General features: G+C 50.4%; 2 protein-coding genes across 3 annotated transcripts; both read left to right on the forward strand.

The window, feature by feature from the left end:
* The first annotated feature begins 4227 nt into the window (after positions 1 to 4227).
* On the forward strand, positions 4228 to 8297 carry DMRTC2 (DMRT like family C2). The gene is made up of 8 exons (XM_004388746.3): positions 4228 to 4453; positions 4541 to 4695; positions 4969 to 5045; positions 5328 to 5508; positions 6054 to 6180; positions 6876 to 6936; positions 7076 to 7250; positions 8185 to 8297. The coding sequence occupies exons 1-8, from the start codon at positions 4230 to 4232 to the stop codon at positions 8295 to 8297; spliced, it is 1113 nt and encodes a 370-aa protein (XP_004388803.1). The 5' UTR covers positions 4228 to 4229.
* A 5700-nt stretch (positions 8298 to 13997) lies between these two features.
* Positions 13998 to 22479, forward strand: RPS19 (ribosomal protein S19). Of its 2 annotated transcripts, none has more exons than XM_004388747.2 (6): positions 13998 to 14370; positions 14862 to 14932; positions 15203 to 15303; positions 20629 to 20812; positions 21309 to 21363; positions 22414 to 22479. In XM_004388747.2, the coding sequence occupies exons 2-6, from the start codon at positions 14862 to 14864 to the stop codon at positions 22438 to 22440; spliced, it is 438 nt and encodes a 145-aa protein (XP_004388804.1). In that variant the 5' UTR covers positions 13998 to 14370; the 3' UTR covers positions 22441 to 22479. The 2 variants fall into 2 exon arrangements, with proteins under 2 accessions (XP_004388804.1, XP_023598454.1); XM_023742686.1 differs by lacking the exon at positions 13998 to 14370 and adding an exon at positions 14595 to 14676.
* The last annotated feature ends 4593 nt before the right edge of the window (positions 22480 to 27072 follow it).

Consider the following 27072-nt stretch of genomic DNA (forward strand, 5'->3'; position numbering starts at 1 on the left):
GGAATTCCCATTCTTTGCAATGTTATCCATAATTTGTTATGATCTACACAGTCAAATGCCTTTGCATAGTCAATAAAACACAAGTAAACATCTTTATGGTATTCTCTGCTTTCAGCTAAGGTTCATCTGACATCAGCAGTGATATACCTCGCTCCACATCCTCTTCTGAATCCGACTTGAATTTCTAGCCATTCCCTGTCGATGTACTGCCGCAACCATTTTCAAACTATCTTCAGCAAAATTTTACTGATATTAATGATATTGTTTGATAATTTCTGCATTCTGTTGAATCACCTTTCTTTGTAATGGGCATGTATATGTATCTCTTCCAGCCAGATGGCCAGGTAGCTATCTTCCAAATTACTTGGCATAGACAAGTGAGGACTTCCAGCATTTGTTGAAACATCTCAACTGGTATTCTGTAAATTCCTGGAGGCTTGTTTCTCGCCAATGTCTTCAGTGCTGCTTGGACTTCTTCCTTCAGTACCATTGGTTCTTGACCATATGCTACCTCCTGAAATGGGTGAGCATCGATCAATTCTTTTTGGTACAGTGACCCTGTGTATTCCTTCCATCTTCTTTCGATGCTTCCTGCATCATTCAGTACATAAGGATATAGGGACTCTTGTGCACTGCTGCTCATGGCATGACTTGGGACCTTCTTCTGGACTCTGAGGAGCAAAAAAGTTGAGAGTACTGAGCAGTGTTTCAAATCCAAAGCAGCATTGCAGGGAGGAATGTGGCAGTACTTAGTTTAATTGGGTTTACAAATACCCAATTCTGTTCCTAGGTTTACATAACAGAAATGTCTATCCTGGTCTACCAAGGAACATGTACAAGGATGCAACATTATTGATGGTGGTGATGAACTGTTGCAATGTGAGCATCCCTCCCCAAGACCATGAAGCAGTTAGAAGCAACAGTTCGATGTACACATAACAAAGATGCATCTTAAAAGTGCAGTGCTGATGATGTTAAATAGTAAATAACACAATATCACTTGCATAAATTAAAAACTCATGCACATAAAACACTACACATCTTACAAGAAAACACAAACACAAAACACAAAGATACACAATGACCACCTTCCAATGACTGCCTACGGGAAGGTCAGGGAATGAAAGGAGGGAACTGGGATTAGAGGGAATAACTAAAACAATATAGAGGGTACAAAGTTAGTGGGCTTTGGAATCAAAAGATAGACCAAGGTTGGAATCCTTACTCAGCCAGGTATCAGTTGTGTGATCTTGTGCAATTTGTTGAACTCTGAGCCTGCTTCCTCGTTTATAAAATGGATTAATAATACATCTCATAGGGTCAATATAAGAATTAATAAGATTATAATATAAAGTGCTGGGCATATGCTAAACTCTCCATAAATATATGTTCTCCTGCAATGTCACAAAACAAGCTGTGTGTTAACTGTTTAATGAGAAACTAATTTGCTCGGTAAACTTTCACCTAAATCACAATAAAAAAGAAAAAAAAAATTTGTTCTCCTGCCTCCCTCCCCTCTACCTAAAGGATCAAGTTCAATCTCTTCGGTTGGCATGCAAGCACCTCCCCAGATTGGCCCCAAACCACCTTTCTAACCTTTCCAACTTTATCTATACTGTTCCCCTGCACAGTAGTCCAGCTAGAGGTCACTTGCGCCACCTCTTTCTGTCCAGAATGCCACAGATAAACAGGCTCTGTCACCCAGAACTCTATAGCAAACAAACAGGCTAAGATCCCCAGAAAAGATGGGACACAGCAAGGGGAAATGAAGGCTAAGGAAGGATCATGCAGAGGGATTAGGCCAATCAGAGAAGATGGCACACACCGGCCTGGGATGCAAAAACGGCTGAAACCAACAATCTGAGCACAAATGTAGACACAACCAGAAAGACTACACTCCTCAAGGAGAAAACGATGGAGAGGTCAGAGGGAAAGCAACTCCATGAAAAGCGAAACCATACGCAGAGGGAGGGGCAAACAAACGGAATGGAACCTTGCAGAGGGTAGACAGGAGGGCCAGCAGAGAGAGCTCACTCAGAGGGGCAGGGGAATGCCGGGAGGGACACAAAGACGGGGCTCTCAGGGGGACGAGGAGACAATCTCAGAGAGTGAAAGAGAGAAAAAGAGACAGGGCGGGACGCACAGAGAAAAGGGCATCACACACAGAGGACAGGGCGGGAAAACGTGCAGCTAGGCCTAGTAGAGATACACAGGGAAGCCGACAAGCCCTGAGAACGGGGTGAAATCCGGGAAGGAGACGCACGGTGAGGGCGGAAAAGGCCGAAAAGACAGAAAAACTGCAGACTGGAGCCCCCTGGACGCCCCAGAGAGGTCTCTGGGAGAGAAGGTGGCAGAGAAGGGGCCAGGCGGGGAGCGGGGCACGGGGAGGAATGGGGTCTGAAAACAGCAGGACCGACAAGGGGAGAGAAAACTGAGGTCAGGAAAATCAGAGACAAGGAGAGAGATGCAGGGAAGGGAGACAACCTGAGAAGGCGGAGCCCAGGAAGCCAACGGGGAAATCACAGGAGGAGGGCGCATACAAGGAGGAGAAGGGCAGAGCAGGAGTTGGGGCACAGGGGAGATCAGTAAGAGAAAACAGAAGCCTCCACGCAGCCAGCGGGGAGGCGCCGAGCGCAGCTGAAAAACCCAGAAGGCAGGTGGTGTATCGACGCAGCAGGACCACAAGGGCGAGGCTGTGCGCGTGCGCAGAGGGGCCCAGGTCAACGCCTCGGGCGGGGCGCTGTGGGCCGTTCCTTGGGAGCAGCACCAGCCTCGGTTCTGGAAGCGGTACTCGACGCCCCATTGGTCACCTCCTCCAAAAGGAGAGGAACAATCTGAGAAGGCAAGCACCGGGGAGAAGGAAGAGGCGCGAGATTCAACTCGACGCGCTATTGGCTGGCCCGATAGTCTGGAGCAAAGAGAAGCAGGCGGGAGGTAAGGGGCGGGCCGTCAGCTCTGGATCCCGAAGCTCATTGGCTGCCCGCCTCTGCGGCGGTAGGTCGTACTTGAAGTTGATTGGTACCTGTTATAAGGGGCGGGAAAACAGCGTGAGCGCAGCCGTTCCTCAGGCTACTTCTTTACCCGCTTTGGTCGCCTCTTTCTGACTGATTTTGACCCCGTTCGAGGCTGTGGTAACCCGCGGGTTGGCGGCGGAACACCACCCCTTCCTCCCTGTTCCGTCTCCCCCACTTTCTTGCGCTAGACACCCCTCCCCCGCTTCCCCTCCCCTCTTCCTCAGCGGGGTCCCTCTGGAGCTCCTCGCGCCCCCGGCCTCCCCTCCTCAACGCCGCGCGCTCCCCGTGCCCCTCCCCCTCCCGAGGGCCCTGGGGCGGGGCCACTGGCCAGCGGTTGAGGGGGTGGCTGCTAAAAGGGGGGTGCTGCATGGAGAGGTGGTGCACCGAAGGGGTAGGATGGATGATGCATGAGATTAATTGTTGTAAGTGGGAAAATGAGCATGAAGCAAAGGGTGCAACGACTACATGGGTTTACAGAAAAGACTGGATGTCGTGTGGGTGCACGTGAGGAATCTGTGCCTGAGGAGAGAGCTTCAGGGCCTGGCACAGGGAAGGGGCTCAGTAAACATTTGTGGAATGAATGAATGAATGAGTTATTGAAAATGGGGCAAGGGAGCCACGAGAATAACATAATTACTGGGAGTGCAAGAGAGTATTCGGATTTAAAGGGATGCAAGAACAAAATCAGATGGAAGGCGTGCAAGGGGGAAATTGGATTGCAGGTCACATATGAGATTAATGACAGAAGCAAGTGTGGGTGCATAAAAATATTTGTAGGAATTGAACAAATGCTGGAAGTTCGGATGATAATTGTTGAAGAGGATGCCAGGAATACCTGTTGGATGGAACAGGGTGTTCATGGAAAGGGGGGTGTAGGAATTGTGAGGGGCATGGTAGTGCGTGAATATGCCTGACCCTGGGATTTATGCATGGGAAAGTGTCAAGGTGAGCAAAAGAGACTAACTTTTGGGTAGAAAAGGCAGAAAGGAAAGAAGAGAGGGGTTTCTTAAGAAGAAAGTGCTCCTAGGAAGGAGGATACCTAAGGAGGGTAGAGGGGTGAAAAGGGGAGAAGGCTAGGGAGAAGGGAGGGTGAAAGCTGAGTCCAGGGTAGGTGGGGTGGAGAACCACCTCAAGTGGGGCCTCCCAGGGACAGAGAAGTTGGTTAGGGGAGGGCCCACATGGCCATCGTGACCTTCCGCTCCTGACCCTAGATCCATGGAACCCGATAAAATGCCTGCTATCCACCACTGCCTCTCAGACTCTGCCACAGGAGTTGAGACTGGAGCCCCCCAGGGCACTGAGCTCATTCCCAGGAGAACTGTCAGTCGCTCTCCAACCTGCGCCCGCTGCCGCAACCACGGCGTCACTGCCCACCTCAAGGGACACAAGCGCCTCTGCCTCTTCCAGGCTTGCGAGTGTCACAAGTGTGTCCTTATCTTGTGAGTATGAGGTTCAGGGAGGGGAGTGGGACAGGCTCTTCTAAAGGGTGGCTAACCTTTGACTCACAACCCCTCCTCCCCTTTTAGGGAGCGCCGAAGGGTCATGGCTGCCCAGGTGGCCTTGCGTAGGCAGCAAGAGGCACAGCTAAAGAGGCACCTGGCTCAGGGACTGATGAGAGGGGCAGCCCCTCCCAAAGCTCCCAGCCGTGTCAAGAAGGGAGTCACTCGACCAGGGATCCCCCGTGAGTGTCTCTGTCCAGGGATGGGGCAGGGGTTTCGGTGTGGAAAGCAGAAGTAGAGAGTCCTACCACTGAATTGCTGTGTGACTTTGGGCAAGGTATTTCTACTCTGTAGGCTCAGCCTCCCCAACTATGAAATGTGATCAAGTGTTGGGAGGATAGAGTGAGATCCTGGGGTAGAAAAGGGCCACGAGGAGGTAAAAGCTCAGTTTGGAAGTGGGAGGGCACAGGGTCCAGAGGAAAGTGCTCACCAAAGCTCTCCTTGGTTCCTCACAGCTGGGAAGGAGAACATAGCACCCCAGCCTCAGACCCCCCATGGGGCAACCCCACTGGCCCTGACACCCCCTGGGAAGGTAAGGAGACTCTGGGCCCAAAGGGAGGGGATCCCACCCTGGCCATTGCTCAGACCCCTTCCTCTGTATCCTGGACATCTGAGTTCTACCTCTGGCCCTGACTGGCTTTGTAATCTTGGGCAAATCACTTGTCTTCCACAAGCAAAATAAGGGCATGGAACTTTTAGGCCCTCCCAGCTCTGAAGTTTTGGGGTCCTACCTACATCCCAAAACATACCCACCCCTCTTCCCCATGCTCAGCCTTGTACCTGACTCCAACCCATACCCTCTGTCCCTCAGGAGAACTCACATGGGCCGCTGTTGCTTAGTCGTCCACCAGAAGCCTTGCCTTTGCCCTGGACTCCACTGCCTCCAGGCCCTTGGGCTCCTGGGCACTGGCTGCCTCCAGCCCTGTCCATGCCACCCCCAGTGGTGTGCCGCTTGCTTTGCCAGGAACCTGCTGTCCCTCTACATCCCTTCCCTGGTAAGACGGTCGATCAACAATTGTTCATTCAACAGACATTTGAGAGCCCGTGTGCTGCTGTATCGAGAGAGAAGAGGAAGGACACAGTGGGGAGAGGGAGGACAGAAGCCCAGACCTCTGACCCCTGTACACTCTGAGTTCTCTAACTCTTATTAAGCTTTTTTTTTTAAGTAATGTGTTTTATTTAACACAATATATCCAAAATATTATCATTTTAACGTGCAATCAATATAAAAATTATTGAGAAATTTTACATTCTTTTTTGTTTGTACTGAATCTTAGAAATCTGGTTTGTATTTTATACTTACAAACCAAAAAAACCAAACCCACTGCTGTGGAATTGATTCCAACTCATGGCGACCCCACATGTTACAGAGTAGAATTGAGCTATAGCACATCTCAATTAGGATTCGCCACATTTCAAGCGCTCAGTGGCCACTTGTGGCAAGTGATGCAGATGTAGAGACTTGATCAGTTTCCGGTTCTTTGTTTTCGTTTTTTGGAAGGAATGTCTAGCTGTTGTCTCTTTTGTTCCCCCTCATTAGGCTTTGATCCTGGCACCTCACTCCGCCTGCCCACTCATGGGCCCCTCCCAACCTGCCCAGGACCTCGCCAAATACTGACAGCTCCTCTTTCTGGAGAGCCCCAAGGACCCCCTGGTCTGCCCCGCACGTGAGTGGGGAGAGAAAGGTGTATGTTTATTGTGTGCCTAACCCTGTGCTGAACACCATAATAGATGACAAAGAAGAAAAGGTCTCAGACAAATAGACTAGCTGTGAGACATTGGAGAAGTAACTTTACCTCTCTGAGCCTGTTTTTCTACCAGTAAATGGGGACACTATTACTTGGGTTGTTGTTGTGAGAATTAGTAATAATGTTTGGAATATACCTAGCGCAGGCCTTGACCTTGGACAAATGGTGACTATTGCATCCACTTAAACAGATAAGATGGGGTAGAATTGCCCGCTGAAATGGCGGGCTACGATGGGGAGCACTGCAGAGGGCATTAGAGAAAGCTTCCTAAAGGTAGTCCAAGCTGGTCCTTCAGATTCCCTGGGAATTGGGGGATTGTGGGGGAGGGAAACCAGACTCTGGGCAGGGATAGTAATCTCAGTCCCTCCTGGCGTTTTTAAAAACTGACACCAAGGATTTCCTGTAATCCTCATAGTAGTCTTGGGAGGAAAAAGCTGGCAGAGATTTTCACTTTACAGAAAACAAAGCAGGCCAAGATGGGAAAGGACTTGCCCAAGGCCTAATGGCCCAACAGACACTGGGCTTCCCAGATCAGGATAAAGCAAACTCCTGCTTTATGTGTACATTTCTGTCCATGTGTTTAACCCCCTGGCATCTTCTCTCTTTGTCTCTAGATGCTCGACTCTGATCCTCCAGCCCTGTGGCGCCCCAGACCCTCTTCTGCTGCAGCCACAGGTCCTGAGGAAGAAGTGGGATTCAGGACTCCAGGGGAGGGAAGAGCAGGAGTCTGGGAAGGAACCCGGGGCTGCGGGAGCACTTGAAGGATGGGCAGAAGTGGGCTTTCCCAGTGTGCTTCTCTCACTTTCCCTTGCAGGTCCCTGGAGCCTCTCGCCTGGCCTGGACACCAGCCCCCTCAGAACGGCAGCTTCAGAGGGAGGCAGCTGAGGCCCTTGTGGGGCTGAAAGATTCATCCCAGGCTCCTCGCCTGACCCCTTCTATCCCCCCTAACCCTGCCTGGATCTCCCTGCTCCACCCCTGTGGCCCACCAGGTAACCTGTTTCCTGCCCAGGACCAGGGTAGGGTCCTGGGAGAGAATGAGATAGAGATGGTTGGGAGGTGGAGGTCACTAGAGTAAGCAGGGACTAACCAAGGAGATCAGGGTAGCAGGTTGTACCCCTTCAGGCCCAGACCCCCAAGCTCCTCAGCCTAGCCCCTGGGATTGCACTTGAGGGTTGTTCACATTGAGCTTTGCACCCAACAGCAAATGTCCAGTGCCCTGATGTCAAGGAAAGTGAGGGCCCTGAGAGAGGCAGGGACTTGTCCAAGGGCATAAAGAAGACAGTGGCAGCGTCTGATTCCCGACTCTAGCCCAGGGCTCTCTCTCTGGACCCAGACTGCCTGCTGAAGTGTGGAGAGGGGCTAAAGAGGTGATGAGAGTCAGGCCTGGGAGGAGGTCTGCTAACTGCCTTCAAGGAGCTTCCATTCTAACTGGGGAACTTGGATGCCTTCACAAGGCACGATGACAAGCCTGGAGAGGATTGAAGGAAACTTGAGAAATGGGAAACACCTAGGCAGAGGGGAAGGAAGGCTGAGAATTCTCTAACTCAAATGGGGGATTGGGCATGGTGTGGGTGAGGAAACTGGCTTAGAGGAACTGCCGGAACAGAGGGAGATGAAGCCAGAGAGGCTTAGGAGTCTCTGACATGCCAGGCATAGGTCTAGACTCAGCTGTGCATGAAGGGGAGCCAGGGAATGTTCCCGAACTAGGTAGGCACATATTCAGAGACCCTGAGCTTTAGAAAGAGAAGTACAGTGGCTGTGATGGAGGGATTGGAGGAAGCGAGACTGGAGGTGGGAAAATCAGCAAGGAGGAGGTCTGTGCAGTAATCCAAGTGGGCAAGGATGAGGCCTGAATTGGGGGGGTAGACAAGAAGGGACCGGGGAAATGGATGTGACCTGGCCTTGCCACCTTCCTTCCTGCAGCTTCTGTTGGAGGAAGAGGATTCCAGCCCGTTGGCCCCTCTCTCCGACCCAGTCCAGCTCCCTCCGTTGCTCTGCATATTGGGCATCTAGGGTCCATTTCTCTCCTGAGCTAGGAGTCCAGTGGTAGAGGCCTCTCTGGGACAGGGGGCCACAGCCTGCAGGCACTGCATGTTTGGAATTGTACTTATGGATTTATGCATGAAACGTAATGTAGTACAAGCTTTGACTTTTTTTTTTTTTTTTTTAAGCTTTCAGTGCTTCGTTCACCTTCTGTTCCTTTTATAGCAGGGGGTATTTCCTTGGCTGAGGGTGGATGTTCTCTTACCCTGCCCCTCAGGGTCCCGGGACCTTTTAAAATGCCCAATAAAGAGACAGTTCCGCAATTTAAGCTGACCAGTATCTAAATGGGTTTTTGCATGAGTTCGTGTTCCAGGGAATTTATTTGACATGTGACTCTGTACGTACCTATGCCCTTATGTCTGTCTCCATGCACGTGAAAACTGAAACATTTTCCATCTTGTGTCTAGGTTTGTGTGAGTAAGCAAGAAATAAACCTTTGTTGTTTTAAGCCACTGAGATTTGGGGATTGTTTGTGACCACAACCTAACCTAGTCTATCCTGACTGACAGAAAGAACTTATTCAATTCACTTTTCAAAGTGAGAATCAGTTATTCCGTAACTACCACAAATAAACACAAACTTTGATTTCTTATTGTGTCCAGATAAAAAAGCGTGGTAGAAGGAGCTAATGGAAGATTCACTGACTGAATAATTAAGTGCCTGCTACGTGCCAGGTATAGGCAGTTTCCACCTCTCCAGGGGGCCACAAATTGAAAAGCAGGTTGTGTAAATGAGTAAAGAAGGCCAGATGGGGTGCTGGCAAGCTGCGAGTGCATGCCTACCTAAGTGGCAGCCGCCTCTGGTCCTAGCAAACCGTTGCCAGGCAGGAGTGTGGGCTCACTGATGCCACACCTCCTGATTTTCCAAGAGAAGCTGGAAATCTGGATTTCTATGTAAAGTATCTTCATTTTCAAATATTGGATGTTTTCTTCTTTAAATCCTATGTGGGCCAAACAAAACATAGCTTCAGGCCAGCGTCGGCTAATGGAATGCCAGTTTGATGCTCATCTAACATATTTTTCAGATGGAGAAACTGAGGCCAGTCAGGACAGAGAGGATCAAGTTAGTCTTTATCAAGAGTTTATCCTGAATTACGGAGGCTCATATGTCTAGTTCTGAAGGACACATAAAATATTAGAGACAGTCACTATCGTTTATTGTGTCCACTGTACACAGTTCACATAGATCCTCACGACAGTAATAAGCTACACATGATTATTCTGATTCTACAAATGCAACAACAACCTTGAAGAGATAAAGTGACTTGCCCAAGTGTTGTAGGGGAAATGTTTCTTCTTGCCAGGCCCCAAATGAATTAATAGGTAATTTTTAGTAAGTATTTAGTGAAGATTCAGGACTCCAAGAGACAGACATGAGTCAAAAGTGTTCTCAAGTATTTTATTTTTCTACTCAAGATATCATGAAGTAATAATAAGATCTTACTTGCATTTGTTTCTTAGTCCTCTGCTGTCGAGTCCTTCTCCTTGCACTGTTCCAAATATATGAAGACCTACTGAGCTATCCCAAAGATATAAAGACCTATCCCACCCGCCAGCCTCACCCTTAGAAGGGGCAGACAGCTCAACGGATATGCCTGATCACTGATTGTTTTTCCTGATGTCACCTACATCCCTGTTTTTACTCAAGATGATTGATAATGATGGCATCCAATTACAACTTGTTCTTTATTGTTTGAGGCCTCGAGATGGTGGGCTTCTTCTACTCCCTAATAGATTACAGCATAACAAACCTGCAACACTTCTCAGGACACAGAACAAAATATCAAGACTGAAGTCCGTTCCACACTTTCCTTCCTTCCCCTAGTTATAACTTCGATGTATGATTGCTTCTTAATAGACCTGCCTAAACCTTGCTGTGCTATGCTTTCCCTGACCAAGCCCACATAGTCACGGAGCGGGGGAAGCATTGTGACACATAACGTGGCTAAGAAGCTGCTACTCAGGGCTGACCAAGGGTCCCCAGTATGCCAAGGTCACACAGCCTTGCGGGGTGAAAGTTAAAGTGTGGCATGAGAAGGGAACCCATTGAAACCTGTTGATGTCGAGTCGATTCCGACTGATAGCGACCCTATAGGACAGAGTAGAACTGCTCCACAGAGTTTCCAAGGAGCAGCTGGTGGTTTCGAACTGCCAGCCTTTTGTTTAGCAGCCAAGAGAACTATGAGTGCTATCGCATGCACCACTCCCACTGCGGGGTGGAGAAAGATGTTTCCCTGGCCCAATAGGGTGTTAATATACCTTACAACAAAACAAGTTCTCTCTGGGAGGTTTGAGGAAATTCTTCATATGTCCCCCACTAAACATATTGAAAAACATCACATGTTGGCTTTTTTTGTTTGATATGGCTGCACCGTTGCCTTACACCTCGATCCCAAGGTCCTGCGTTGGAGAATCTGACATAAAAGTGTGAGATAAGCCCCAAGAATAAGAAAGATGCAGGGTGAGAGAGACATTTTACAGTTTGTCGAGATCAGAGACGCCCAACATCGCCTTTTAAAAAAGTCTCTGTTTACAGAATTTATTGGGAAAAGCTTGAGCAGTCATCTGTTGTGGGTTCAAATCCCAGTTCAGGCTTTAACCCCTATGTGTCCTTGGACAAGTGACTTGACTGTCTAAGCCTAAGTTGCCTGGCCTACAACCACCTCACAGAGTTGTTGACTATGAACCTGTACAAACTAACAAGTATATAAATTAACACTAAGGACACAGGGCTGAGAAACTGTGTTATCTAAAATCATAGACTGTCAAAAAGTTTGCTCTTTGAAATTGTTTATCAATAGCGAGAATGAGACATTCCACTCTTGTCTGGAGGATCTGAGCCATATGAGTCACTTTAACACACTGAAGCAGGTGTGATTTCCAGCCCAGGTGCAGAGCTTCAGATGATGGGTTTCTGGAAACAACCCATTTATCTCAACTCTGTAGTTTCCAAGGGAACAAACAGGTTGCTGGATCTGCTTCTAAGCATTTAGTGATATTGACTGCATTATACAAGGCCTTCTTTGCATTGAGTCATCAAAACTCTACTTAATATTATTTTTACCTAAGCTCCACCCATGCCAAAATCCTATATGAACCCTACAGTTCCTCTAGAGAGCTCACTCTTTTTTTTAAAGAAATATCTAGTGAATTTACTCAAATTAATTAGATTTAAATGATTCAGAACTGAATATATTAGAAACGTGTAAAAAGTGAATGTAAATTACTCAAGTACATGGACATTTCCAGTTAAGCAGGCATGCAGATACATATTTACACACATGTATGACATCCTGATGCTGGCAAAAAAAAAAAAATCAGAGATACTAAAAATATTCTCAAGTTTTAAAAACAGTGTGAAATATGTTTTGACAACATTCTACATGAATGTAAAACACTTCATTTAAATACATTATTTTATCATGACAGAAGCATAGGTAGTATTAATTTTTAACAGATATTGGTATCAAAACATATTGGCTTTTTAATAATTAAGGCATTTTGCATACTCCGCATCTTACTGTGGGAAAAAAAATTTAATATTATTTGTTCTAAACTCTTTTCAACATAAAAAAATAGCTACACAACTTGACCGGGGCGAAGTCATAGAAGCTTTACAGACACATCCAAACGCCCCGAGAAACCGAGCTACTGGGCTGAGGGCTGGGGACCGTGGTCTCAGGGGACATCTAGCTCAATTGGCATAACATAGTCTACAAAGAAAATGTTCTACATCTGACTGTGGTGAGTAGTGACTGGGGTCTTAAAAGCCTCTGAGCAACCATCTAAGATACATCTACTGCTCCCATCCCAGCTGGAGCAAAGGAAAATGAAGAAGACCAAAGACACAAGGAAAAGATTAATCCAAAGGACTAGCGGGCCATGACTACCACAACCTCCACCAGACTGAGCCCAAAACAACAAGATGGTGCCTCGTTACCACCACCAACTGCTCTGGCAGGGATCACAAAAGAGGGTCCCAGACAGAGCGGGAGCAAAATGTAGAACAAAATTCAAATTCACAAAAAAAGAAAAGAAAAAAAAGATCAGGCTTGCTAGTCTGATAGAGACTGAAGAAACCCCGAGAGTATGGCCCCCGGACAGGCTTTTAACTCAGTACTGAAGTCACTCCTGAGGTTCACCCTTCAGCCAAAGATTAGACAGGTCTATAGGGCCAACAATAACACACGGGAGGGATGTGCTTCATAGTTCAATCATGTATACGAGACGAATGAGCACACCAGTCAAAAAGCAAAGATGAGAAGGCAGGAAGGGAAAGGAAAACTGGGCGAATGGAAACAGGGAAACTGGAGTGGAGGAGGGGAGAGCGTTGACACATCTTGGGGTTGGCAACCAATGTCACAAAACAATTGGTGTATTAACTGTTCAATGAGAAACTAATTTGCCCTGTAAACTTTCACCTAAATCAATTTTTTTTTAAAAAAAAAGCTTCACACTTTTAAGTGGTTCCTTTCTGCAATAAATCAATCAACATAACTTCATTGGATCACAGGTATGTCCCTCGTCTTCTTTGGTTGTTGGACCTTGTAAAGATTAAATATGATCATGGAGGACAGATGTCACTTTAAGGACTAAGGTGCACCTAATCCAAGCCATGGTGTTTTCAATCGTTTCATATGCATGTGAAAGCGGGACGATGAATAAGGAAGACTGAAGAATTGACGTCTATGAGCTACGGTGTTGTCCAAGAATGTTGAATATGCCACGGACTGCCAAAAGAGCGAACGAATCTGTCTGGAAGAAATACAGCCAGAATGCTCCTTAGAAGCGAGGATGGCGAGACTTCGTCTCACATACTTTGGACGTGTTATCAGGAGGGACTAATCCCTGCAGAAGGACATTATGCTTGGTAAAGTAGAGGGTGAGCAAAAAAGAGGAAGACCCTCAATGAAATGGATTGACACAGTGGCTGCAACAATGGGCTCAAGCATAACAACGATCATGAGGATGGCGCAGGACTGGACAGTGTTTCGTTCTGTTGTACATAGGGCCACTACGAGTTGGAACCGACTCGATGGTACCTAATAACAACAGGAACAGCCACATGATAAACACCCAAATAATGTACGTGTGCCTGGCAGAATAGGCATGCAAAAAATATTTATTGATAGAATCGAATATGTGATGCACCATGTACAGGACCAGGCAATTAAAAGGGGCAAATAGTCGGTATCTCGGTGTCTCTATTTCTAAAAGCTACTTTTTTTGTTTTTAATGGAGACACTAAAGCCCTGACGGGGCAAGTACAACAAAGTGAGCAAGGTAAGCCTAAGGGCTGAGCGATTATTTTCAAGCACCACGAGGCAGAGCTGAACAGACTTCCGAAGCTCCCGCCTCTGCCTCTCATTCCCTGCCCTCATCTCCTCCCAGTCTCCAGTGCCTCCTTCCCACATCGATTGGCTCGGCCACGGTGAAGCAATTTCCGCCCTAAGAAGGGTGTGGCTTCCGTCTCCTTCTGCTCTCGCGAGTGCTGGTAAAGGAAAAAGGGAGTGTGGGGGCCACGTTTCTTCCTCGCCCTACCTCCTAGGTTACCCGACACATTTCCGCCCTTACTGCCCCCACTTCCGGCCAGGGAAAAGCCACATCCATCCGGAGAAGGGGTTGTCCCGCTCAGGGCGCCGACAATGGCCCAGTATCTTCCACCTTTCCAGTCCACTCAACTTCCCCTGTACTTCTGCCATCATAGTCTCCTCCAGCGCTGTTACTTCCAGCTGGAAACGACGCAAGTGAAGCCAACTCCCCCCAGCTCAAGGCGGGAGCTCCCTCTTCCTCTCTCTGTTCTGCTCTGGGAAAATGAAGGGCACGGAGGAAAGACAGGCCTCCACGCCCGTCCCCCAGGCTTTTCCCTTTGCCTTCCCGCCCCTCACCATCCGCCCTCCCAACTAGGCGGAGACGAAGCCACATTCGCCCTAAGAGAGGCGGGGCCGCCTTTTCTAACCCTGCTCTCGCGAGCTCTCGGAACTCTCGCGAGGTCCGACGCCCGACTTGTGCGCCCGGGAAACCCCGTCGTTCCCTTTCCCCTGGCTGGCAGCGCAGAGGCCGCACGGTAAGGCGGTCGCTCCGGGTCGGGCTGGGTTGGCGGCGCCAGGACCGGACTCACCAACCCGGGAGCGCGTGCCTGAAGGCTCCGGAGCGCCCAGCTCGCGGCCGCCCCGCCCCCCGGAGCCGCGGCCACGTGCGAGCGGCGGGCCCGGGCATGCCCGGTTGGCGCGGGCCAGTCTCCGAGATTGGGCCTGCTGGGCGGCGGGGAGTGCGTGAACTCCTCAGAATCCCGGGGCTCGGGGAGTTCATGTAGGATCTTTGCATACGGGAGCCAGGCTGTTTGTGGGGCCCACCGAGGCCGGGGGCGTCGGTGAGTTCTGCAGGACCCACGGCAGCGGGGGCCCTTGGGGACTTGGAGTTGAAGTGTAGGACCTTCGGAAGTAACGGGTGTGCTTAAGGTTGCACTGGAGTGAAAACAGCGGGATAGGGCCTGAACCGCAGTCCTGTCAGCATCCGCCAGGCCTTGGGCACACATGCGTGATCTTTCTCTCGTAGATGCCTGGAGTTACTGTAAAAGACGTGAACCAGCAGGAGTTCGTCAGAGCTCTGGCAGCCTTCCTCAAAAAGTGAGTGTGGGGACTGGGGTTCGAAGTGGACTCGAGCCCTTGCCTGACCCCTCAAGGCCTCAGTGTTTGCCTATACTGATGGGGAGACTTGTTGGGGACTCTTCTACAGGGGCCTGGGTTGTGGAGTTTTGACCCCTTCCTTTATATTCTTGAAGGATTTATTAGGCTCTTGTTTACCTACGGTTGTGTTGAGCAGAGGAGGGTGGTCAGGGGATGAAGGGAGTTTGTGGAGATTTCTGAATTGTGACTTAATCCCTGTCTTGATCCCAGGTCCGGGAAGCTGAAAGTCCCCGAATGGGTAGACACTGTCAAGCTGGCAAAGCATAAAGAGCTTGCTCCGTATGACGAGAACTGGTTCTACACACGAGCTGGTGAGGAACTGGGGTCCTTGACTGTTTAGCAGACTGGGTGACCGATCCCTGGCTTAGGCCATACCTCTGTCCCCCTCTTGAGTTCCTACTTGGCCCACACAGTTGCAGGAAGAAGAGATACCTGCATGCTTTGTGTGACATCCAGTAACTTCATAGTTGCAGTAACTTTACTGCTTGTCTGTAAGAGGTCTATGTGAGGACCTGTGGCTTCTGTTTGATCTGCATGGGTAAATAAATGTTGGTGTTTGGCTTAGAAGTGGTTCAGTTAGGAAGAGGGAATATCTGTTTCCACAGAGTCAGACTCCCTAAGTCTAAACTCACACCTGCCTTTTAACTAGCTGTGTGACTTTAAGCAGTTTTCTTAATCTCACTATGCTTGTTTCCTCATCTTTGAAATGGGGCTAATGATGCTAACAGTCTGGGATTATTGTGAGAATTAAATGAGCTTAATGCAGTCAGTTGATGGAGGACATCATGCTTGGTAGAGGGTCAGCAAAAGAGGAAGAACCTCATGGAGATGGATAGACACAGTAGGTGCAACAATGGGCTCAAGCATAGCAATGATTGTGAGGATGGCACAGGACCGGGTACTGTTTTCATTCTGTTCTGCATAGGGTTGCTGTGAGTCGAAACCAACTTGACTGCTCTTAACAATGCAGTCAAAGTCATTCAAGAAAGGCAGCTGTCTTAGCATTTTTGTTACTGCTTATGTCATCACGCCAGTCTTTTTCATGTAAGTCGTTCCTGAGTAGTTGGGGATCTGACCAGATCATTCTAAGCCTGACATGACACCCAAGTGCCCAAAAGAAAACATCCAGATTTTTACACTCTGTGAGCCTTCAGTCTTCGAGTAATGACAGCTTACTGACTGCACAGTGCTAGTTCTCACCTGTCCTTGCCATGTGAAGCTTCTGAAAGCTGTTACCTCCACGAAGGCCTAACCCAACTGGGAAGGGTGGTCAGTGATGCACCAAGGTTGCAGACCTGCACTAAAGGGGCCTTGGTCTCTCCAGTCTAAGCCTTTCATCAGCAGAGTGGGTCCTCTGTCTTGGCCAGTTTGTACCCAGCCAGGAAGTATGTGAGAAGCTGAGTTTGGAAATTGGCAGGACTCCAGAATGACATTGAGAAGAGTTTGCCCTGGTACAAGTTGCCCAGCACCTCAGAACATGAAGCACTTTGTCGGTATGGGAGCCGACTCAGGCATCAAATGTCTGTGAGGTCCACTGGCCTCTCAGTCATGACCTCTGCCCCCTGGGGAAGTAAAAGACTGACTCTTCGAACAGGTCTGGTGAAGGGATGTTGACTTGAATTACCCACACATATCAGTCCTGAATGTTTTTGGTGATGGCCAAGAGTCAGTGGGTCAGGGCAGCCACAATCCACTTCACCCCTCTCACCATTTGGAGGGGACTCCAGCTCTTCCTCAGCAGCCAGCATTTCTTTTTTTTTTTTTTTTTTTAAGGTGGGGAGGGATTAACGGTAAATAGGATCAAGACCCTGGTTAAGAAACCAGATGAGTCGTGGTTAATTCATGGTTGCTGTACCCCTTTCTGCTCCCCGTGCCCCTGCTTGGCATCTCACTCTGCTGAATGCTTTGCTTGCCCCACTGGTCTCCCTTGAGAGGTCCCTTTATGAAATCCTTTCCCACCTGCCCCAGCAGCACAGGGTGATTCTGTTCTAGACCAAGGTTTTACGTCCGTTATGTGTGCTGTGGCTGTTTTGTACTTTTTTTGGGACACAGCCATGCCCATGCTTTAGGTTACACTGGGAGAGCAAGATGGGCTGGGTCTGTCCAAAACCAGGGTCCGTGCTGTGTTTGCTTCTTTCTGTGGATCATGGAGGCTGGCCTGTTGGGGTTTGAGGCTAAAGAGGCAAGGCCGTAACTTGTCTTGGGAGACAGGGCTGTGACGGTGGGGAAGCTGGAGCAAATTCCGGAGGTGGATAGGGAAGGGATCATGGAATGGACAGGACAGATCTTGATCTTGGAGTGTGGGAGGTGAAGAGGGGTGTGGCAGAAGGCAGGGCCCTCACAGGGGTGCTCTGGAAGAGGGATAGAGCTGAAGGAGTGAGGAGTCCCGAGGTAGTGGTGTGGGTGTAGGGGGTCAGGTGAGGTGGGACTAGAACCTTTTGAGGGAAGAGGATAGAGACCTGCTGGAGGGATGGGCAGTTCAAGGGAAGACCACCCTGAGTCTGTGTGAAGGGGGTGGTGCAGTATGGTCGTGGGCATCTTGATCTCTGAATTCTCAAGTGGGCCCACTGCCTACTTGCAGGAGAGGTGAGAATCCAGTGTGCTATCCTGGTGGGCATCCAGCACTGAGCAACTGCTGAACTGGGGCACCTGAACATACTTGTTTCTTGTAGGATGGAGGCTGGTCCTCCACTGACTCCTGCATAGGGCTGGGCACCCACTTCTGTGTTTGTAGAAGGAACGAGGCCTGGGAGGCGTTTCAGAAGCAAGTTGAAGCATGAATAGAGATCACAGAAGTAATTTTTCTTTAGAAGTTACTAAGAGGAGGGTCAAGGATGGAGTGTTTGCGGGGGCGGGGGGGAATTCCTTCCCATTCTTTTGGTTGTTGTTGAGAATATACGCAGCTGAAAAAAAAAACCGGTTGGCATCCAGTCAATTCCGACTCATAGCGACTTTATAGGACAGAGTAGAACTGCCCATAGAATTTCCAAGGAGCAGCTGGTGGATTCAAACTTCTCACCTTTTGGTTAGTAGCTGAGCTCTTAACTGCTGCACCACCAGGGTTCCGTACACAGCCAAACCGTACACCAAGTCGGCGGTTTCTGCGTGTACAATTAAAAGTGACATTGATCGCATTCCTTGAGTTGTGCATTCTCACCCTCCTTTTCTGAGTTGTTCCTCCCCCATTAACATAAACTCACTGCCCCCTAAGGTTCCTATCTGCTCTTTCAAGTTGCTGTTGTCAGTTTGATCTCATAGATTTTTTAAAAAACAGCATAATGCTCAAGGCAGGCAGTTTTACTCGTTAAGCTAAAGTATTTGGCTTCAAGAAAACTTTAGTGGATACTTCTGCCTTAAGGTTTACGGATTATCTCAGGGCAGTAGTTTGAGGTGTTCACCCAGGGCTCTAGAAAGTATGGCGTCCATGAGAATTTGAAATTCTTTTCTGCATTTTCCCCCTTTTGATCGGGATTCTTCTATAGAATCTTCCATCAAAATGTTCAATAATGGTGGTTGGGCATCATCCAGTTCTTCTGATCTCATGACGAAGGAGGTAGTTGTTCACACTTGTTTGGTTTAGTAGGTCATGAAGGGGACCCCAGTTTGAACTTAAACAAGCTGTTGAGATGCTGAGCCAGGATACGTCTTGAGAAGGCTTGATTGGCCTGCCCTAGCTCAAATGCAGAGTGAACCCCCCACCCCTGCTGGACCCTGAGGCAGACCCTGGAGTGTGTGGGTCGTCATAGCAGGAGAGACTGACCTGGAACGTGCAGCCCTTTCCTTTGACTGTGGACCCAGTTTGAGGGCACAGATGGCCCTGCCTTTGCAGTTCAAGGTCAGCTGACTCCTGGACAGGGTTTCCTAAGAGGAGGGGGTTGTCATCTGAAGAGGCACACCAGAGAGGAGCAGAGGCCTTTGGTGGGGCTAAAGGAGAAGCCATTGTGACAGCCCCTGGCTTGCTGTCAGCCCTTGTAAAAGCCAGCGGGGGTAGGCTGGATTTGCTCAGGATGGCTCCACTCAGAAGGTGGGTCTTCGGCCCTGGGTGTGAGGAGAGGGGTGAGAAAGAGGTCAGTATTTTATAGAACTCGGTATTTCATCTCTGACAGCTTCCAGTTTGTAGACTTCCTCTCCATTCTAGTGGGTCAGAAAAACAACTAGCATGGACTTGGGAGGGGAAAACCTTGTAACATAACAATGGCACCTGCCATAGTTAGCCTCTCTCTGCCAGTTGCTGCTCAAGGCTGAAGCGAGTCATCTCCTTCAATAACCCCACACAGACCACCTTGAGGGATGGGTGGGCCCCTAGGGGCACTGTTGGCATCAAATCCTGGTCCTCCTGACAGCTCTGAGCTTGGCCAGCTCTTTCTAGACCAAGACCAGGGTCAGCGCTGTTAGTAGCTCAGTGAGGCCAAGGCCAAACGCGTAACCTCTTAAGGAGGTTTGTGAGCTTAGGAGTGTGCATCTTGCTCGTTCCTGAGGCTTCCCTGCCTTCCCCAACCTGGTTATGACCCAAGTGGGAGATCATATCTACCTGGACACTCGGTGAGCACAGGAGGGGTGGGGTGTCTGTTGGGCATTTGAGCTGTTGAAGGGTGGGGGACTTTTCCAGCGAAGTCCCTCTGGGTAGAAATTTTGTGGGGGTGGCGTGTATAAGGAGTGTGTCTGGAGAGAGGAAAGGAGGGTTGTTATGAAGTGAGTAGAACCAACACAGAGGCCAGAGGCAGGAGACTCACGGAGATGTGTGGCGAGGGTTTGGGCTGCCCTGTTGGCCCTGGAAGTGCGTTTGTAGCAGGGAGACAATCTTGGAGGGCGGGCAGAGGCTGGAAATAAATGAGGTGGAAGAACCGCTTCCAGGAGGGAGACCCCACCTCACCCACTCTTCCCACAGCTTACAGAAGGCTGAAGTGGGAGCTCGGGGCGCCAGGGGTTTTGGATCTTCTTGGCTAGAACATGGCCCAATGCCCGGCTTTTCCTCAATAGTTGTTGAAGGAATGAATCCTTGGTGCCCCCAGGTGATCTTGAGGACCACAGGAGAGAAGTCACTTGGGCAGATTCTCAAATGCTGGTCTCTGGGGGCCGAGGGATGAACTGAGGTCCCTATCTGAAGTTCCCCAGCTGGACAGGGCCATATAGTGGTTGGTGTCTGGGCACCACCTGTACAGGAGGCCCCAACTCCTTCAAACATCCATGCCTCCCTGGGGTAGAAAACCACAGTTCCTCAGGAGCCTCAGTTTCCCTTTCTGTAAAGGAGGATTAGCACATGACATGTACCTATTGGCTCCTCACGGTAACCCTAGGCCAAGGGACTGTTTGTTACTCAAGGTCATCAGAGAAGTCTAGATGGCCTCCCCAAGGCCACACCACCTGTCCAACTCCTAAGGGTAGGAGAGAACGTGTGAAAGGCGTTCGGCACAGGGCCTGGCAAGCAGAGCTAAGAACATCCTTCACATTGGGAACATCCACTGTGTGGGGTGTGTCAGCTTACTCAACCTTTGCTAGGCTCCACCCGCAGTACCTCAGGTTCAGCCTTTGGCAAGGGAGCTGTGTGCCAGTGACCGAGGCCCTTTCCCTCAGCCTGCCCCATTTGTGGAGGGGATGCCAGAGGAGAGTCCTCACATCTCCCTGTCCTGCCCCAGCTTCCACAGCACGGCACCTGTACCTCCGGGGCGGCGCTGGGGTTGGCTCCATGACCAAGATTTACGGGGGGCGGCAGAGAAATGGCGTCATGCCCAGCCACTTCAGCCGAGGCTCCAAGAGCGTGGCCCGCCGGGTCCTCCAAGCCCTGGAGGGGCTCAAAATGGTGGAGAAGGACCAAGATGGGTAAGTGAGGAGAAGGGTTGATGGGATCCGTGGGGCCAGATCATCAGTGCCTACATCATCTGTAATCAGATTGTCCACATAGACACTCCCGGAGAGGTACAGTTGCCAGGCCTGATCTGCACAGTCCTGCCCCTCAGGCCCTCACCCCACCCCAGAGGCAGGTGGGGATTCTGCAGGAAAGCCAGCAGAGTGGGGCCTTGCCCTGCCCTCTCTGGCTGACTACCCTGCGCTCCAAGAAGGTAATTTAGCGACTGTCCGCTTTCATTAGCCTGCTCGTTAACTTTTCGCAATTGATTTTTCGGGGCTTTTGATCTAATGCTTGCACAAACGACACCCCCGTCAGCTCCCAGGGGGCTCCCACGCTTGCCCCTAGCTCGTTAGAATGCGTTGGCTGGGCCCTCAGCAGGGCTCAGCTGGAGGCTTGTGGTCCCGGGCCGGATGCCAGGGAGGGCCTGAGAGCCTGGCTCACCCGGGCCGCGTGACTCTTCTCCCACAGGGGCCGCAAACTGACACCTCAGGGACAGAGAGATCTGGACAGAATCGCCGGACAGGTGAGGTCTGGGTGTGGGCCAGGGGCGGGTCCCTCTGTCATCCCATGGGCATCTCCTGACCCCCTGCTTTGTCAGAGTCCAGCACAGGGTGGTGGGGGTCAGTGGAAGGCTTTGCATTGAGGCCCTGGGGCAGAAGAAGAATGATCCCAACAGACTTCCTGCTGGTCTGGTTGGGGATTCAGCTGCAGAGAGCCCTGGCGGGCACTGGGTTTCCTTCTGCAATACACACAGACACACACACACACACACTCCCTCCCTCTCCCTCTCCCTCTCCCTCTCCCTCTCCCTCTCCCTCTCTCTCCCCCCCTCCCTCCCTCTCCCTCTCCCTCTCCCTCTCCCTCTCCCTCTCCCTCTCCCTCTCCGGGTCAGCGTTCTCATAGATTACACCTGCAGTGTTTCCTCCTCATTGTTTGTGCTTACTGAATATCAGGTGGGGGCAGCTGGGGGTGAGGTGGAGGTCTTGGGGGAGAAGGGCCTGGTTCAGGCCTCAGAGCCCAGGTCTACATGCAGACGCTCACTCCTAGCAGAGCCGGTCCACCTCTGGAGCACAGTCTCCCTGTATATGCAGTGGATCTCTTGCCCACCTCAGACGGGAGGTGGTTAGGACTCAGTGGGCTGTAGTACACCAGCGGCCCTCAGCGCTTGGCAGGGGCTCCTTATTGATTTCTTCTTTCTGTGTCTTGGAGTCAGACCTCCTAGGAGCATTGCAATGTTAGGTGTCACAAAAGAATGGAGGGTGAGCTCTTCCAGGGCAGAGCAGGCACCTGCCTGGTTTGTGGCCCAGGACCTGGCATGGACGTAAGGGTTGGCCCTCCCCTCACACAGGGCAGTGGGGAGAAATTGGAGTACCCTCCACCACTCCCTTCCCTTGAGTAGTCTCAGTTTGTGCCTCTGTAAAATGGGAGAATACCCAGAGTTTGTAAGGATTAGGCAAGGCGAATACATTTGAAACCACAAATCAGGATGCCTGGTGTCCCCTGGTGGTGAGTGTATAATGGGTCGCTATTACAAAGACCTCATGACTTACTTCTCTTCCCTCTTTTCGCACAGGTGGCAGCTGCCAACAAGAAACATTAGAACAAATGATGCTGGGTTAATAAATTGCCTCATTCGTAATCTTGGTCTGGGCCTGTCTTGGTTAGGCTGCCTCCCTTCCGGTTGGGAGGTGGGGCGCGGATGGAGAATTGTGTTTCCTTTGCGGAAGAGGAGCCAGCAAGCTAGGAGGCTGTTGGCACTTCCCCCACATCCTGCCTTTGCAGTTACATCTCAGGAAATAAGTAGCTGTTCAGGCAGTGGCTTGAGCTGGGGGCCTTGGCTGCAGCCTGTAAACCCACCTACCTCCCAGGGGGCTGCTGGAATGTGCCCTGCGCCACCACTCGCCCACCCCCGCGCTTCCTATCTGGAAGGAGGCTAAGGGAAACAGCCCACTCTGGCGGTTGACGAGAATCCCTTAACTGCCTCCAACCCAGGGTGACAGTGTCCTGCCCCTGAGCAGGTGGGCTCTACGGCCCCTAATTCCTGCCTGAGCCCTACTTCCTGGATTTTAGCCACTTAAAAGCGTGGCCTTGGCCCAGGTTGAGCAGTGGAGCCAAAGTACTCGCCCCAGGGTTGTGAGTGTGAAGAGTGCAGGAGACGCGGACCGGCACTGAGCGGGCAGGGGCCGAGCTCCTGCAGCCTCCCCATGGGGGTTGCACGCCACATAACCTCTGCTCCTGCACGGCGATTGGCTATAGGGCAAATGGGCGGGAGCTTCGGCTGTGATTGGGCCTCTGGTGGGGGCGGGAGGTCTGAAAGGCTTCTGTGAGCACGTGCCCATCCCCCACAGGCTGCGCCTACACTGGCTTGGCCAAGGACCCCGGTTTCCTGTAGCCCGGGTTAGTTGCTGGGATCCGACTCATTTCCCTCCAGGGCAAAGCCTTGGGTGTGAAATCCGAGGAACTTTGGTTCGAATCCCAACTTCCCTTAATATTCTGTAACCCTGTGCACCTTATTCCGCTTCTGAGCCGATTCAGCAAGGTAACGCCCTAGCCCAGGGTCGCACACCTGGTGGGCATCGGTCGGCATTCCCCAAATAGAAGTCCGAGATGTTTAAGGTGGGAAGACGACCAAGCCAAAGATTCTATACCCAGTAGGAAACGAAGCTGTCATCTCCCCCAGCACCGAGGTTTTCAGCGTTGGCAGTTTTGTTTTTAAAAAACAACCTACCACGTGCCAGGCGCTTTACAAACATTCAATACACGCAGCAACCCTGTGAGGTAGGTGCGAAGAGGCACTGGCATTTTGGGAACGGGGATAATAAGTCGGAAGTTAATTTGCCTGATGTGCCATGGCTAGAAGTCATTGGGTGATGCAAACGGTTAGTGCTCAGCTACTAACCGAAAGATTGACGGTTCAAACCCACGCGGAGGCACCTGGCGATCTGCTTCAGAGAGGTCATAGTCTTGAAAACCCTATGAAGTGGGGTTCTACTCTGCACACGTGAGGTCGCCATGAGTCCGAATAGACTGGACAGCGACTAACACCACCACGGCTAGGAGACGGGAGAGGCAGCAGCTGACCCCAGGCAACCCGGCTCCGGCCTCCGAGCTCTTAGTAGCTACAGTGCACTGTGCCTTGGAAGTGAGGGAAACGGCGAGAAAGACCAGAAGGGTTACTGTTTGGCAAGGAGTCCCCGTTTCCTCTTTCGTAGACTGAAAACGAAAACATTACCCAGGGTTCCCATGAGAACTCAACGTCAAGTGTTCCGCAGTGTCAGGCGCTTCCTCGGTTCGCGCGAGTCGGAGGTGCCCAGACAGGCGGGCGGGGCCGAGGGGGCCGGCAATCCGGCAACCGCGCCTCTCCAGCCGCTGGGGGGCAGTCGAGGGCCTGGAAACAGGCTCAGCCGCTGAAGTAGGAAGGTAAACTCCTAGGGCTGCCAGGTCTGGATCTAGGCTTCTTCCTGGTCGTCAGGAGGAAATGAGGCGCAGAAAGACTAACGACCTGCCCCAAGTCATACAACGAGGGGCCCAACAGAACCGCTGGGTCTCTGGAGGGAGGAGAGAGGGCCCTGGCGCCCAAGGAGAACTAACTTCATCCTAGGAACTATGCAAAACACATCACGTAATATCCTTACAGCCTCACAAGATGGGAGAATTAATTCCGTATTACAGGAGGAGAAAAAGGCTCAAACGGCCAGTGAGTTGGCAGATCTGGGATTCAAACCTCTCCAACTCTTCTTCTGCGTGAGTGACAGTTGCACTTTTTAAAAATATGAAATACTTCGAGCATGCAAAGCGGTGTAATAATGTAACAAAGACCCGTGACCCCATCACCCAGCTTAAGAAGTAAAACAAAAATAACAGCAAGACTAGCAAAGCTGCCTGTCTGCCCCTCCCCAATCACAACTGTCTTTATCCCCCACTCCCCCGGCCCCCAAGGTGATATAGTTCCCAGAGATTGGGCGTTTGTCATTCCCCAGAATAGCCGTAGATTTTTACTGTAACATGCTACAAGAGTTTTTTTCCTCATGTTTGAATTGTTTCTGAAATGCAGCTGTGTTGACACACAGGAAGTTCTGCCATTTTCCCTGCTGTACAGGACACTGTTGGCTGCCTAAACCACAGTGTATGTATCCATTCTCCTGCAAATGGGCTTTTAGTCTGTCGCCCAGTTTTTGCTACCAAAAATCTCCCTGCAGCGAATTTTCTGTGTGTCTCCTTGTGCGTGTGTGAGGGTTCCCTTACAACTCACAAACATCTCAGTTACCTCATGTCATTCCCCAGACCTTGCTTCCCTCCTACCTGGTCTAAAACTGAAGTTCACAAAGGAAGCTGAGAGTCCCACAAAAGTGACTTTGAGTCCCTGCTCCACCACTCCCTGACTCAATGACACCAGACAAGTGACATACCCTCTCTGTGCCTCGGTTTCCTCCTCTGTAAAATGGCGGGTGGCCTGCCCTCCCCAGTGGTGGGGAGGCCAAAAGTGCCAGGAAAGATCTCATCACGGTTCTAACTCCTTGGGTTCCAGGAACATTTCATACCACAACGCCAGGAGGATACTCTTACCCTTATGTCGTGGATTAAAAATGGGAAAACTCAGAGAAGTGACTCCTAGTCATGTAGCTGGTTGCTGGCTGGTCTACCTGCCTTGTTTATTCCTCATGAACATTAATAATATTAACTAACATTTAATAAAGGAGCCCGGGTGGGGTCAGTGGTTCGAAACCAGCATTGGCTCCACGGGAGAAAGATGTAGCAGTCTGCTTCCATAGAGATTTACAGCCTTGGAAACCCTCTGGCATGGCTATGAGTCGGAATCAACTCAGTGGCAGTGGGTTTGGTTTGTAACACTTAATGTGCACCTACTACGTGCTAAGAGGACATTGGTAGCTCAGTGGTAGAATTCTCACCCTCCCTGCAGAAATTAAAAAAAAAAAAAAAAAAAAAAAAAACCATTCTGGTTGAGTTGATTCCAACTCATAATGACCCTACAGGACAGAGTAGAATTGCCCCCATAGGGTTTCCAAGTCTGTGATACTTATGGAAGCAGAATGCCACATCTTTCTACCGCAGAGTGGCTGGTGGGTTCAAACTGCCAATCTTTTGGTTAGCAGTCAAGCGCATAACCACTGCGAGACCTGGGCTCGATTCCTGACCAATGCACTTCAGGCACAGCCGCCACCCATCTGTCAGTGGAGGCTTGTGTGTTGCCGTAATGCTGAGCAGGTTTCAGCGGAGCTTTCAGATTAAGACAGACTAGGAAGACATGCCTGGCAATCTACTTCCAAAAATCAGCCAATGAAAAGCTGATGGATCAAGGACCATCAGATGCTTTAGGTGAGTGAGCTGTTTGACCATTTATTATGAGTTGGGCTCTAAATTTAGGCATTAACTTGTAGGAAATTGATAAGCTGCAAATAACTTTTGTAGAAAAAAACAAATGTCAAAAGTTACAGTATTATTGTCTTGTAGGACACTGAGCAGTTTTGTATCCAATTTTGCAATCTTATTCCAGCATTTTTTCCCACTAACTGTGCAGAGTCTCTTGTGTCCTCTGTCAAACCAGCTTTACCCTCATTAATGAATTAAATAAAGCTTTTCATTAATGAATTAAAAAAAAAAAACCCTATGGATCACAATGGTCCAATCCACAACCAGTCATGGGGGAGGCACAGGACCAGGCAGCATTTCATTCTGTTGTGCGTGGTGGGGTCACCATGCATGAGCCAGGGCCGACTCATAACAACAGTTATGCACCATGCTCTGTGTCCAGTGCTGTTCACGTACACTGTCTTGAAATCCTCACCCCAACCCTAAGACGTGAGGAAACTGGGGTTCAGAGAGGGAACAAGGTTTGCCCAAGGTCAGCGAGTGGCAGAGACTCAGCTCAGAAGCACCATACCTCACTGTCTGCCTACAGCAGGCACCCAAATATCTGGTTTCCTTTCCAAGGCTCATGAGTGACAGTGAGGAGCCAGGCCTTCCCCCACCCAAGCTGCCTCCCCTCAGGGGAATTGTGGCCACCACAGGTGCAGGGAGCAGTTCCTCTCCCATCTCAGCCTGACATGCACCCCAGCTGGGGCTGTCCCCGGGCCTGACAGCCAGAGGCCGGCTGTGGGGGCCAGTGGAGCCCATCTCCTGCAGGGTTGGGCAGGAAGTGAGGCGGGGTTTGGGCCAGGTCGAGGTGGGGTCTGGTACCCCAGGACTGCTGACACCAGACCAACCCACCACT

The sequence above is a fragment of the Trichechus manatus genome, unplaced genomic scaffold (assembly GCF_000243295.1).
Source record: "Trichechus manatus latirostris isolate Lorelei unplaced genomic scaffold, TriManLat1.0 scaffold00216, whole genome shotgun sequence".
Classification (NCBI taxonomy): domain Eukaryota; kingdom Metazoa; phylum Chordata; class Mammalia; order Sirenia; family Trichechidae; genus Trichechus; species Trichechus manatus.